The 13,108-nt window shown below is 35.8% G+C and overlaps 1 protein-coding gene across 3 annotated transcripts; it reads right to left on the bottom strand.

Moving 5' to 3' along the window:
- Positions 1-214: 214 nt before the first annotated feature.
- On the bottom strand, positions 215-4,517 carry LOC129304263 (AP2-like ethylene-responsive transcription factor CRL5). 3 transcript variants are annotated; one of them, XM_054943964.1, is made up of 9 exons: positions 3,279-4,517; positions 2,493-3,087; positions 2,296-2,378; positions 2,121-2,129; positions 1,947-2,035; positions 1,774-1,847; positions 1,625-1,675; positions 1,460-1,536; positions 215-1,047 (listed from the first exon to the last, which is right to left on the bottom strand). In XM_054943964.1, exons 1-9 carry the CDS (start codon positions 3,631-3,633, stop codon positions 392-394), a joined length of 1,989 nt encoding a protein of 662 aa, XP_054799939.1. In that variant the 5' UTR covers positions 3,634-4,517; the 3' UTR covers positions 215-391. The 3 variants fall into 3 exon arrangements, with proteins under 3 accessions (XP_054799939.1, XP_054799937.1, XP_054799938.1); XM_054943962.1 differs by having other exon boundaries at positions 2,493-3,129; positions 3,279-4,515; XM_054943963.1 differs by lacking the exon at positions 2,121-2,129 and having other exon boundaries at positions 2,493-3,129; positions 3,279-4,515.
- Positions 4,518-13,108: the final 8,591 nt, after the last annotated feature.

A 13,108-nucleotide genomic window follows, 5' to 3' on the forward strand; every position in this document is an offset into this window, starting at 1 on the left:
AGGGAAACATACCGAGCTGGTTCCTGTACTTAGCTGGAGCTAGTTGAACAGCAACTTCACAAAAAAAAAAAGCCAGGATCAATAATGCAAGGGCTGCACTTCCATATTGCTAACATCATTTCACAAAATTAAATCATTAGGCCGCCTCCCTAATAAATGACACCTTTTTCCCTCAAATCTGCATATTATCCCCCATTCCAATATTTTAAAAAAAAAAAAAAGGCTTTTACACTTTGGTTACAGACAGATGACAGATAAATGGTCCCTACCCATCTGTCGTTAATCCCCCAAATTCCTCCACTAACGACTTTGAGAACAAACATTCATTCACCTTTTTCCGCCATCAATGTTTTTTCTTTCTTGCATCATCATCATTATTATCATGCAGAATTCAACCATCGTTCCAAGCTGCAAAAACTGGCAAGTGAGACATCGAAAGAGCAGGAGCTGGCCTCAACGTTTGAGAAGCTGCTGAAGGGAACCACGAGCTAACTCCACTACCTATGGGGCCAACAATCTTTGAAGCCATTGGAGGAGGCTTTGGAAACAGAATGGTGGGACCAGTTTTATCCGGGCTTCCCTCTCTTGAGCTGCTCAGACTCGTGACCAGCGAGGTTGGGTTTGAAAAATGAGTGCCTATCTTGGTAGTGTCCTCCAGCATGGCCTGACCCGAGCTTTCTGAGTCAATCCCAATGAGATCCTGTAGGGCCACAGATATGGCTGAATTCCTGTAATTTCCGCAGTTCACGGTTTTCTGCTCACAGCTGTTTGGATGATACATTTTCCACTCCGAGCCGTTGCCGTTGTCGTTCCTTTGAGCTTGAACCGCTACCCCATTGCTCTGGTTCGAGGCTACATTGTACTCCATGGCTTCTATTCTTGGCTCGCTATCTTTGTTTCGTCGAGCCAGCTCACCAGCGAGAAGGGTGTTGCTCGCCATGATCCTTTCCACATCGTATCTTGATATGTCGAAGTTAGTAACTGCATTCACGCCTCGAAACTTGATTGCAGCTATGTCATACGCTTCAGCTGCTTCCTCCTGAGTGCCTGAGAGACAAAATTCAGCAAAAATATTCCCAAAAAAAAAACGAAACGAAACGAAACAAAAGAATTTTCAAAAGCTTTCACTTTTGCGAGGCCATAGTTGGGGTTGAGATACCCCTTTTTGTAATTCTTTGTCATGGTATCGGGAAAAAAAAAAAACAGCCTTAGAAAAGTAACTGGTAAATCTCTCTCAAAGGAGGTGCATGTGGTCAGCCTTATAAAAAGCATCGGCAGTCACAAGTGTCTGGCGAAAGAGGCAATGAAGTAGAAATGACAACATAAGAAACAGGTCCAGGGTCACCACTTTAAAGCACGCTGGCGCATAACACAAACATATTCTTTGGCACAAATACTACAATATTCTTGACGAATTTAATAGCAGATGGGTTGATATTGAAAATACGCAAAGACGTACTGAATGTTCCCAGATAGAGGTCCTTGTTTCCTGCAACTCTACCTATCCTTGCTTGCCATCTTCCATGTTGATGGTGCCTGCAAAATAACAAAGAGTGAAATTTAAGCACAAATCAACTAGTTATTCCTCATTCGCGAGAAAAAGTGGCAGCAGAATCCAGGCAACCTCGTCACTCCTCTATACATTGAAGCCCCTCTGGAAAAACCACTGCTTTTTCTGCAAAGCAACAGGAGCTTTGCTCATTATCCTCCGTAAGATAATAATATATTAAGCCATTTTAATTTGAAAAACCTCTACATCAGTATCTGTAGTACCTTCTCAAGTGGGCAACGTATTCTTGCCTGCTCATGTTCTTCATTTCTTCAAGTTCAACCTGGTAATTTTCCAACTGCCAGAGAAAATAAAAAAACTGAGATTCCCTATTCCAATCAAGAAAGCGCGATCAGATTGATTGAAAAACATTAGACATCAAATATCAAATATTTACCGGAAAGTTAATATGGGTTGAGGCTCCCCAGTACTTGAGGGCAGCAAGATCATAGGCTCTTGCAGCTTTCTCTTCCATATCATAGCCCCCTGAGTTTCAAAGGCGAAACAAAACACTCAGCGGTTAACATTTACATGACCGTAATAATTCTCAGAATCCGCAGGAAGGACTTACCCAAATAAACTGCAAAGATGAAACATTCGATTGATCATCATCCCCATCAGTGAACATGAGAGACAAGAGTTGGTGACACAGTTATGAGTCGAGGGGACCAAAAATTTGCAGTAGAAATATAATACTTCAAAAATCCAAACACAGTAATGTCCACGACTTCCATTGTCTCACTAACCTTGTCTTCCTTTCCTGGTCTGCCCTTCCTTCTTACAACTGTTATCCCATAAATGCGCTTCATATCTACCGGTCCATCTGTGCCTGATACACAACGATTCACAGCTATTACCCACCCAACCATGAGAGGATTTTATTAAGTGACAGAAAGTTAAAATCCCTATCAACGGATTAAACAAGATTGAGAGATGAACCAACCTTGTGACGCCTCGGTACTGAGACGTTCTTTGGCCAAAAGTGTCGATCGATTTCCTGTGCACCGGCTGTTTCTGGCCCAACTTCCCTGGCCCTCTCTTCTTGGCTTCCATTGCCACCACGTCAGTCGAAGAGGGGGAAATCCGCTGTGGAGCATTTACACAGCTAGATTGTGAGCCAGGGCTCACGGATAAACTAAGGGACTGTAAATCTCCACACCCAACTTTACCAACGGACCCAGAAGCTCCACTGTCATTTTCTAAGGTTCCATTTTTCTTCTCCTCCAAACCTTGTTGAGCAGAATAGTCCCTGCCGGAAGCCACCCAGTTTTTCAGGCAAGTCATGCCTTCCTCGGACATTGGTTGCAATTGGGGGTCCTTGCTTTGTTGCTCCAATGGTGATGGATAAACAGCATGGCAAGCAGCTCCAGAATAATAAGGATGTGACTGGACAGATATGGGGTCTTGCTGTCTGAAAGGCTCCGAAAGAAAATCAAGAGAATGGTCTCTATGGGATTGAGCCTGTGCAGCCTGGTTGCCATAGTAGATGCTGTCGAGGCTCAGAGCCATTGCATCATGAGTCCCCATAGTTGCACCACCTAGAAAGTCCTCCAGTTTCGGAGACGAATTCGGCATCATCACTTACAAAATAGAGCCGCAAGATTATAATTAAAGTGCTATAAAACTAATCTTAAAAAGTTAACAACTTTTGGACGCACGTTAGAGTTTATTCTTGACTTGAAGGGAAAAATAAACGTTTATAGAAAAAATTTAATAATAGAGACTATACCTTGAGTTGGTGATCGAGACAGGGCTTCCATTATACAAAGCGAGCCATCGGACTTGAGAGGCATGGCGGTCAATGGAGAATGATAGCCTGGGTTCTCCGCCGCACCATAACATATCCCGTAACTGCTGAGCTGAGAAGGTGACAGACAGAAGGTTGTCGGAACAGAGCTAGAAACAGCAGCAGTAGAAGCTTGAGGTTGATGATGATACTGATGATAATCGTGATGATGAAGGGGTGGGCCAGAAGTAACCTCCATTTTCATGTGGGGTGACAGAGAAAACCCCAACCAGTTTTGACCATTACTATTATTATTCCCACTCCCATCGTTGCTCCTGCTGTCATTGATGGACTTCATCTTCTTCACGCCTCACTCGGTCTCTCTCTCTCTCTCTCCCTCTCTCTCCCTCCTACCCCGTGTCTTTTCCCTTTTCTTTCTTATTCTCAAGGTTCGAACTTTTTTAGCAGTGTCTCTCGCAGCAAGGCAAGTCAATCATTGGGCACCAAATAAACTAATCATAACGAAAACCTCTTTGCCTCCTGCATATATGAGAGAACGACCGGGGTTTTGGCTTTTGTTGGCTACAGCAAATTTCTCAACGAACCATACACACACTCTCTTGGTTGTATCTTCTGTGCACTTCTCATCACAAAAAATCTGCGTGTCGATCTCTTCCCCCCGAAGCCAACAAATCCAGTCTCTTTAAACTGAGCAAAAAGAATGAATTCCCAGCAAGCAACGCACCCACTTCATTCCCATAGGGATCTGTGTATATGAGAAAGACCACGCCTTTTGCTTTTTCTTTTGTTTTTTCTTTTAAAATTTTGGGCTGCCCTTTTTATCGCCTCCCTCTCCCACTTAACTTTTGCTTAAACCCTACCATAAACCCAGAATCAGCATAACCCCAAATAAAAAAACACCTCGAAGTCCACGAGGACTCTTTCCAGCGAGAGCAAAAGAACGACCTCAAAGCATTAAATACAGAGTTAAATAACTTTATCGGTATATAAGTTTGTAGAAAAGAAGAAAGTACTGTAAATCTAGTGGGGATAGAAATAACCAATAGGGTGTGAGAGGAAAGGAAAGGGTCAGAGAGATGATAAGAGCCAGCGTGAGGGAGGTAGCCAAAAACTAATTTGCTTTGGAAATTAAGAAGGAATGGATTTGACGGGCTGCAAATACATCTGCCACCTCCGGTCACTTCGTACAGTACTCCCAACCATTCTGCCCCACTCTCTGCAACCCTCACTCCATCTGTTTTCAAATGTTATTTCTACTTTCTGTTCTTTCCTTTCTCACTTCCCTTCCCGCCCCTCTCCTAACAAACCAACAAAATCTCTTTCATGACATAAGGCTACCAATGCATCACACTTGTTTTGCTTGATGCACTCGGGTTGAAATTTATTTTGACAGTATTTTTTGAATGATAAAAAAATATTTAGTGAAACCTGAGTCACTTTACTCATATCTTATTTCCAAACTGTAGAATTTTAATATTGTAAACAATGTTATATATTCACAATTATTATATAAACACATTTCTGCATCACTATTTAACTTTGCTAACATTTCTAAAAAAATTGAGTGCCTCTTCCAAGTCATCTCCCACTATTCAAGAAGGTTGATCACATATGTACTTATGTCGGCATTAGGGAAATGACAGTTACAATTAATTTCATCCAGTGTTGCCTCATGTAATGTCAAACACTTATGACTTTGATCAAGGTGATACCTCACAAAATTACATTTTAAATGAGGACATTTTGGCATACACTCATGCGAACTTAAATAAATTCTTGAATCTCATCTCAGTGTTCTTCAAATATACACCCAGCAGACATTTATCTATTGTCTGTCATGTCAATTCAGTGTTAGTTATCTAAAAAGTAAATGTCATTAGCGATTCAGTGCCTTATGCCTTATCTTTATACCATTTTAAAAAAAATACCTTAAACATATGCAGAACCAATTATTTTAAAAAAATGACAGCATGACAATCAAAAAATAAATTTTTTCAAGCATAATAATGGCATGTTTTCCTAAATAGACAACAATTAATACCATAACAGCATTTTCAAAGAATGCAATCAAATACAACAACTCAATATCATCTCAATTCGAGGCAAATAGAAAAAACATCTTTATAATTCAAAATTCAAGAACTAATAACTTAGAGGACAACTCAATATGAGAAAAACTCCATCATGCAGAGCAAAGTTCACCTCAACGCTGTCAAATCATATACATTGTGACATTGGGAGATTAGATTCTATCAATTCATTCTATCAGTAAATTCAACATATAAATAAAAAATTAATAAAACTAAGGTTTAAATTTTTAAATGTATCATTTTATACAAAATTTAATCAAAACTAAGGTTTAAAATTTTAAATATATCATTTTATATAAAAAAATAGAGAGACAAAGCAGCACAACAATGGAAGAAGATGGTCACATATATACATCATGCATTTTCAAAGAACCAAACAAAACCCAGCAAAATTGATAATGGAAGGAGATTAGAGAAAAAACCACCAAGTTAACACTCAGTGATTGGGGAATAAGACAAGAAGTCACCAATCGACACCAACAGCCGCCAAGGATGAAAACCCCAAAAAAATCAACTAAAAAACCCATGTTGAAGAATGGCGAAGGCGAAGGAAGCTCTTCAACTAGGTTCGTCTGAAAGTTGCCTTTCATGAGCAATGGAGGTGGTTTTGTGGGAAATGGAAAAGGTTCGCAGAAGAAAATAGTTTGATTTTTTTTTTTTTAACGTAACACCAGTAAAAATTTTGGAATGTGAAAAAATTTTAAATGAGACTGCTCAGCAATTATTTCAAATAACCGGTAAATAATCTCTAAGTTAAAAATTTTAAAATATATATATACATACACATAAGAGGTAAATGGAAGAAACTACTGTATAATTTCACAAACTATTTAACGGCTATTTTAAAAAAATTGTTGAATAATTTATAAAAAATAAAAAAGACAGAGATCATATAACAATTTTTTATTTCAAAAGCTGTAAAAATCTATAAATTATATAGTGATTATTTTATATAACTGTTATATACGTCTGAGATCAAATCGCGCTTCCATGGCAATTGAAATGAAATTTTGCAAGACATGTAATACATTTGTTATATCATCTGTTTCTACAGCGCATTACGCGGGTAATACATGAGGGACAGTCACATCAAAGTATGTTTGGGACGAGACACTTATTTTTAGTCAACTTAATCACACAATTGCATAAAAAATGAAAATCGGAGATCGAAATCACGATAAAGATGTCAGTGATATACCATTTTTTGTTTTTTAGTTGACGAGAGAGGGACTCGTGGGGTCTCAATCGCGACTTTTATTACCTCAAGGCTTCAGCTGACAACAACCATATTATTTAGTCATTCTTGTCCTTACCAACAACATTTGTGCGAGGGGTATCTTAGTCCCCAGCCTTATATTCACTCTGTATTATAAGAACATGATATTTTTAAAATTATAGAGAGAAAAATTTAATTTTAATGATATTTATAAAACATTTCACTATATTTTAAATATATTTTTACCTTTATACTCTTTTCAAATGCCTGAAAAAATTATTAAATTTTTTTATTTTTATTAGGAAATAAAAATGATGACTTGTTAAATTTAAAGACAAAATTAATAAAATTTAATACTTTGTTTATTGTAGTAAAATATATTAAAAATAATTTATAAATAGGATTGAGGGAATAATTTAGCATGGAGAGAGTATAATTTTTATTAGCAGTACATACTACTTTGAAGACAGGTTATTTGTTATTATTAATAGGTGTGTAATTTTCAGGCAATGAGAATTTTAGAACAAGAAAACATGAAGAGGAGATGATAATTAAATTTAAAAATAATGTAATCTATATTTTTATTGAAAATTCAGAAGAAGATAGATAAACAATACGAGTGACGTACACGTGCTGGATTTATAAAGAAATCGGAAAGCAAGCGGCTGATAATTTAGTATATATAAAAAAAAGAGAAAAATGGAAGAAATGGAGAAGGGGAGTGGGAAGTGAAGAGACGCGCAAGACAGAGAGCGTGAGACTGGTGAGAGAGTGAAGGAGAAGAAAAGAGAGAAGAGGGCAGCGCTTTTTCTTTGGCGCCTGAGTGAGTAGTCAACACCTGCTTCCCGACAAAAAAGTTATCAGTGGGCCTTCCCCCACAATCATCCACCAAAAGCCTCTCAAATAAACACTCGCTTGTTATTAAATATAATATAATAATACCATTCTAACTTCCTTATCTTTTTCTAATGTTATTCTGTCATACTTCTTCTAAGGTTACGAAGAAGAATGGACGGTGTTAAATTTTAACCTCACTCAAAATTTATTTTTTTTTTAAATTAGATTTGGCAACTCTTAATCTGATTTTATTTAATGATAACTTTAAAATTAACAAATGTACTTTATTCATAAAATTAAAAAACTCATCCTGTTAGTTTAATATTAAATTAGTTATTATTTTTTTCTACGAGAGACAAAATTCATTTAATCTAATGAACTTAATTAAAATAATAAAATTACTTATAACCACAATAAATTTAAAATAATTTTTAATAACAAGAAAGAAATATTTCAGTTACATTCTAAATATTTTAAATTTATAATTTTAATAAAAATAACACTCAATAAATTTTAACAACACTATATTATAATAATAATTTAGAAATACTGAAAAAATTTTCATGCAATCATCTCTTTAGTGTCAATTACACTTGAAGTATTTATAAAAAATAAATTAATTATAATTATATTAAATAAATCAATAGAACTTGATTGGACCAAGTAGTCTAAATGCTCAATCTCTTGTTCAGTCCAACCAAAAAAAATAGTCTGGTCTTTTTAATTTTTTTGATCCTGAAGGACCAGTGTTTATAAGGACTGAATAAAATAAAACCATCTCGAGTTGAATTAGGTCAAATCAAATTGGAGAAATTTTGCACAGCCCTACTCCTTCCCATATAAAATACAAACATTTATTCTCAATCAATCTCAATTCAAAATATAAATAATTTAATACATGTAATTTTTTTATCTCTCTTATAATTATTAACTTAGATCCTGATACAAATTTATACTCCCTTCATTTTAACTTTTAAATTATAAGATAACTTTAAATAAAATTTTACATATTAATAAAACTCAAGGCAACAATATAAAATTTTAAAAATATTATTTATTTAGTACTTTATTGATGAAAAAATATTAGAGATAATATATGAAAAAGTATTATTGGTAAAACCTTATTTTTATTAAAATATTTTATATTTATGACATGTTGAATCTTTTTTGAAAATGTCTTATAATTTGAAATGAAGGAAGTATCTCACTTATCATAAAGTATATTGGTAATTATGATTGGGAGTAAAAAAAGGAAAAACAATAAATATTTTTATGAGAATGATTAGTTTATTGGTGTATATATTTTTTTAAAAAAATTGCTTATATTTTAGATAGGAAGGAGTAATCTCTAATCTCATCCTAGCTGAACCCATATGTTACTGGCAAATCTCATCAGCTGTTGCTCTTCTTTTGCCCAACGCATTAACAATGTGTTTTTGGTTTTGTTTTCTATCTCTACGCTCTTAAAACAGTTCGATAGGATAATTTTTTTAAAATAAGTTTTGAAAATAAAAAATAAAAAAATAGTCGATTCATTATTTTAAAAAATATATATTAATTGTTGAAAAAAATGTGGGAGAATAGTTTGTTTTATTAACATAATTGTTATCAATAGAAGTATAATGTCTTCTGCAATTTTTCTAATATTGTAGAGTAAAAAATAACAAACTATCTAAAAGACGTTATGATTTTTTAGTTGTCTAGAACAATTTGAAAGCTTGCATGTATGGGGTGAGTGCAATGCAACATTACTTAATATTATCGTGTGGCTCTGATTATTCTGGGCCTAATCAGTGAACACTGTAATTAGGGGGGGAGTGCTGGTCGTGATAACCGGTCAAAGTGAGTGAACTGGTGGGGGGGTCAACTTTTGGACATGTCGGGGATGGGCATGTAATGGTGGCACGAAGGCAAAAATTCCACGATGAGCAATACCAATGGGGAATCGAGACTCTCGAGGGAGGGGGAAGTATGGGGAATGTTTTGCATGGCGACACATTTTCAAACACAAAATCATTTCGTCTTGGAGCTTCGCATGAATGGTGGACTCCAATATCCTTGTGCGTGTTTGCCTGGGCCCAAAAAAAAAAAACAAAGAAAAGAAAACCAGATATCATCATGACAGGCGGGAAAATAAACAGAGACATGAAAAGAGAGACTCTGTATATATTGGTGCGTGCACAGAGGTGGGAGGTGAATGCCTGGGTAATTATAATGAAATGATCAGTGTATCCACGACAGGCACTATGTATTAAACACCTTTTAAAAAAAACACACACACACACATCAGTGGGTACGATCCTTTGGCAAAGGACTAGCTGTGTTGGCTCACTTTCATCGACCTTTTCAACGAGCTGCATTTGTGGCTACACTTGGTTGGTGGCCTGGTGCCATGCATCTTCCTCCTTTTCTTTTGTTACCGTTTTTTTTTTATTTTAATGCCTCTCTCACGTCACTTCCACTGCTCCTATGGAGTCAGATTAGGGAATCAACGCCCTGATTAATACATCCAATCCGCACAACGGCGGAGTTGGCCATGCATGGCGTATCGGTGCACATCTACCCGTTCGGTAAAATATAGTAATATTTTTGGGCAATCTCATGATGATAATTTAGTAGTCAGCTGTGATCTTTATAATTTTCTCTCTCATTTGCTTCACGAGGATATGCGCGTTTATGAAAGGAAGGGATCAAAGTGGATCTCGAGGGGTAATGAACCTCAGCATTTGGAAAAAGTTGTTCAAGATTTGTAACATTAATTTGGTCAAAGACATGGTGGTCACGGACCAGGGAACATATGATCCCAGGTTGTTCACCTAATTAACTCGTCGTGGATGGATCAGGTTGAACTTGACAGCCGAGCGCGTGACAGGGACGAGGGTCTATTTTTTGTTCCCAGTATATACAATTTGATTTTGAAAATCTGGAAGAAATGTTTCTACTTTCTAGCAAGAATGCCGCGAGAGAAGACATCACCGCTCGTATTTGTAAATTATGTGACCCGCAGAACTTAGCTATCTTATCTCTCTAATTTATTTCATCTAAGATTAGATGGCGTAACCGTAAGTGGATTTTTTAAATTATGTCAATGAAGTTTAAATCCTCCATCCACCCTCCATCTCAATTCTCAATGTTACGGCGCTCGAGTTAACCGTGGACGGCTCATAAAAAGGGAAAAGAAATTTGAAACTATAAGATTTTTCTTACCTGAGGACATTTAGTACATTTTACGTGCTTGGCTAGAGCAATTACGGGGAATAAAATTTGATGAAGAAGCCGTGGCCTTGTTAACCATTTGGGATTTGGCCCCCACAATATCTGACATATAAATAATTAAATATATTGCGTACTGCGCCATCATTTACTCTATTAAATTAAATTTATGAGCGGAATGTGGGATGTGCTGTAAGATTTTTAAGCGTACATGTTTTATATACTTATCCTAAGATTTTTAATTGAAAATGACAAATGTAAAATTTTCAAAGAATAACGCGATGCGGCTATTAATCTTAAAAAAAAAATCATATATTTTTTATTGAAAAAAGAAATGTCTGGTCTAGCGTCCAGCCAGATGCGAGTGGAAAGCAAAAGCAATAAATGAGCGAGGTAGGCAATGGGATCACGTGAGATGACAAAATCCAAACAAGATCTAAGCACCAGGCCACCAACCTTATAGGTCCATATCCTTCCCTTCAGAAAAAAAAAAAAAAAAAAAAAGTGCACACACACATGCTCCTCCAATTCAGTATATAAATCATTTTTTAAAAACATAATTTGAACTATTTTATAAATTATTTATTAATAAAATTATTTTATTTTAAATTAAAATTTTTAAATTACTCTTAAAAAGAAAGAAAGAAAAATAAAAATAAAAATATTATATAATTAAATTATTTTTTATTTAAAGATTACGTTTAAAATTTTGTTCACTTTTATTTTTTATATTTTTATTATATTAATATTAATAAAATTGATAAAAATAATTTTTAAATAAAATTAAAAAAAATATATAATCATATACAATATATAAACATTATTCTATAAGTATCATGTCTGTATCATAGCTTCATTCATTTTGTATCTGATGAATCCATCTCCTGATCCCCCCTACTCTTCGTTGATCTATCCAATATCTACGTAGCTGTGCCCCTACATCCCCCTCCATCCTTCTTTAACTTAATATCTCCCAACTCTCCTTCTCTCTCTCCCTCGGCCTGACCTGTATTGTCAATATCTGTGCTTCCACGTCCTGTCACAATCACCCCCAGATTCTCTCTCCCACAGCGTTCCTTCGGCCTTTAATTCTTTCGTTTCTTTTTAAAATATTATACACGACGATGTATCATTTTTTGCTTTTGATCCAGATCATCTCATCACAACTCATCAGTCTCTCTAGATTCCAGTCACTGTCACAAAATGTGGCTCTTGTATGCCTACTGATGTATAGGCTGATGTGAATGTGAGGCCTGCCTTTTATGGGCAATATCATCGGCACGACCTCTCCCAAGGGACTTCCCTACCCTCTCTACGTCTTCCAAAATAGTGAAAAATTCCACATTCATGCTCCCCATTCACTCAAAGCCTCATCCGTGGATAGATTTTCTCCAAACTATCTTTTGGCTCCTCCCTCTGTATAATCCCCTGCCCTCCACTTGTCATCTCATATTCTTATCCTTATCCTTATTATATATATATATATATATTGCAGGTATATGTTTGTGGTGTTTGCATTAGATGCTTCCATCCATTGCAGGGTTTTGCAGCGTTAGGTTCGCATCCATCTATTCACCAGCATGCGTTGCTCTCTGCTCATTAATGGAACGAGACCATAAAAAAGTTGTTTCTTTTTTCGGCATTATTGGTTTTAAAAAAATCAAACATTAACTGATCCCTGCCAGGAATATACTGAAAACGAAAGCTAACCCCACACTCAAAAACCCTACAAAATGCCTATCATCTTTTCCGATTAATTTCACTCCTTCAAATCGACGAATAAAATAACGCATCTCTTTGTCCGCAAGGTAATTGCGTAATGCTTCGTCTCGTTTCTTATCCAGGCGTCTGCCTAACACAGAATAATGTCGTGAAATACGGCAAATCTGAAGCTATAACTGAAATATTATGGCCACATAATTTATCAATCAAGGAAAAGTGGGATTGATGGCAAAACCTAGGCGAACGAAAGTCAATGTCAAGCATACAGAAGGAAAACTCCATGTCGACTTCATCCAGGGTCAACTGTACATAATGAGTAATTTGCATGAGAAAAATTGCAGAGACTTGAGAGGATAAAAAAATAAATAAATCAGAGAGTGAGCAGAAAACAGAAAAAGAAAAGTTTGCAGATGCTGAAGAAAGTGATTTGACACCGCAAGAAGAGCCCATGAAACCTTTTCCCGACGGCTCGTGGCAGTATTAGCCTATCCTAGCCGACGAGCCTTATCAGCTACGCCACTGTGATGTCCAATCCGCTTGTATCCTTTATATATTTCAGGATTTTTCCATCTACCGCTCCCGCAACGACATAGCTTTAAATTTTTGTATTTTGTTTAAATTTTATTATAAATTTTCATTTTTTTAATATTTTAATTCACTCTACCAATGATATTACAGAAACCAGAATATCAAAAGACAAAAATATAAAATCTTAGATTATTAAAAAAAATACA

Source organism: Prosopis cineraria, unplaced genomic scaffold (genome assembly GCF_029017545.1).
Source record: "Prosopis cineraria cultivar Desert tree isolate PC_DT_omini unplaced genomic scaffold, ASM2901754v1 PC2, whole genome shotgun sequence".
NCBI lineage: Eukaryota > Viridiplantae > Streptophyta > Magnoliopsida > Fabales > Fabaceae > Prosopis > Prosopis cineraria.

Bases quoted from the DNA above. Each gene is read 5' to 3' on its own strand.
- LOC129304263 (XM_054943962.1), bottom strand. From the start codon at position 3,633: ATGAAGTCCATCAATGACAGCAGGAGCAACGATGGGAGTGGGAATAAT. The intron at 1,848-1,946 runs GTAAATATTTGA...TTTCTCTGGCAG, and splicing joins CAACCCATATTAACTTTCCG to TTGGAAAATTACCAGGTTGA. The intron at 1,537-1,624 runs GTTGCCTGGATT...GTTATTTTGCAG, and splicing joins ATGTATAGAGGAGTGACGAG to GCACCATCAACATGGAAGAT.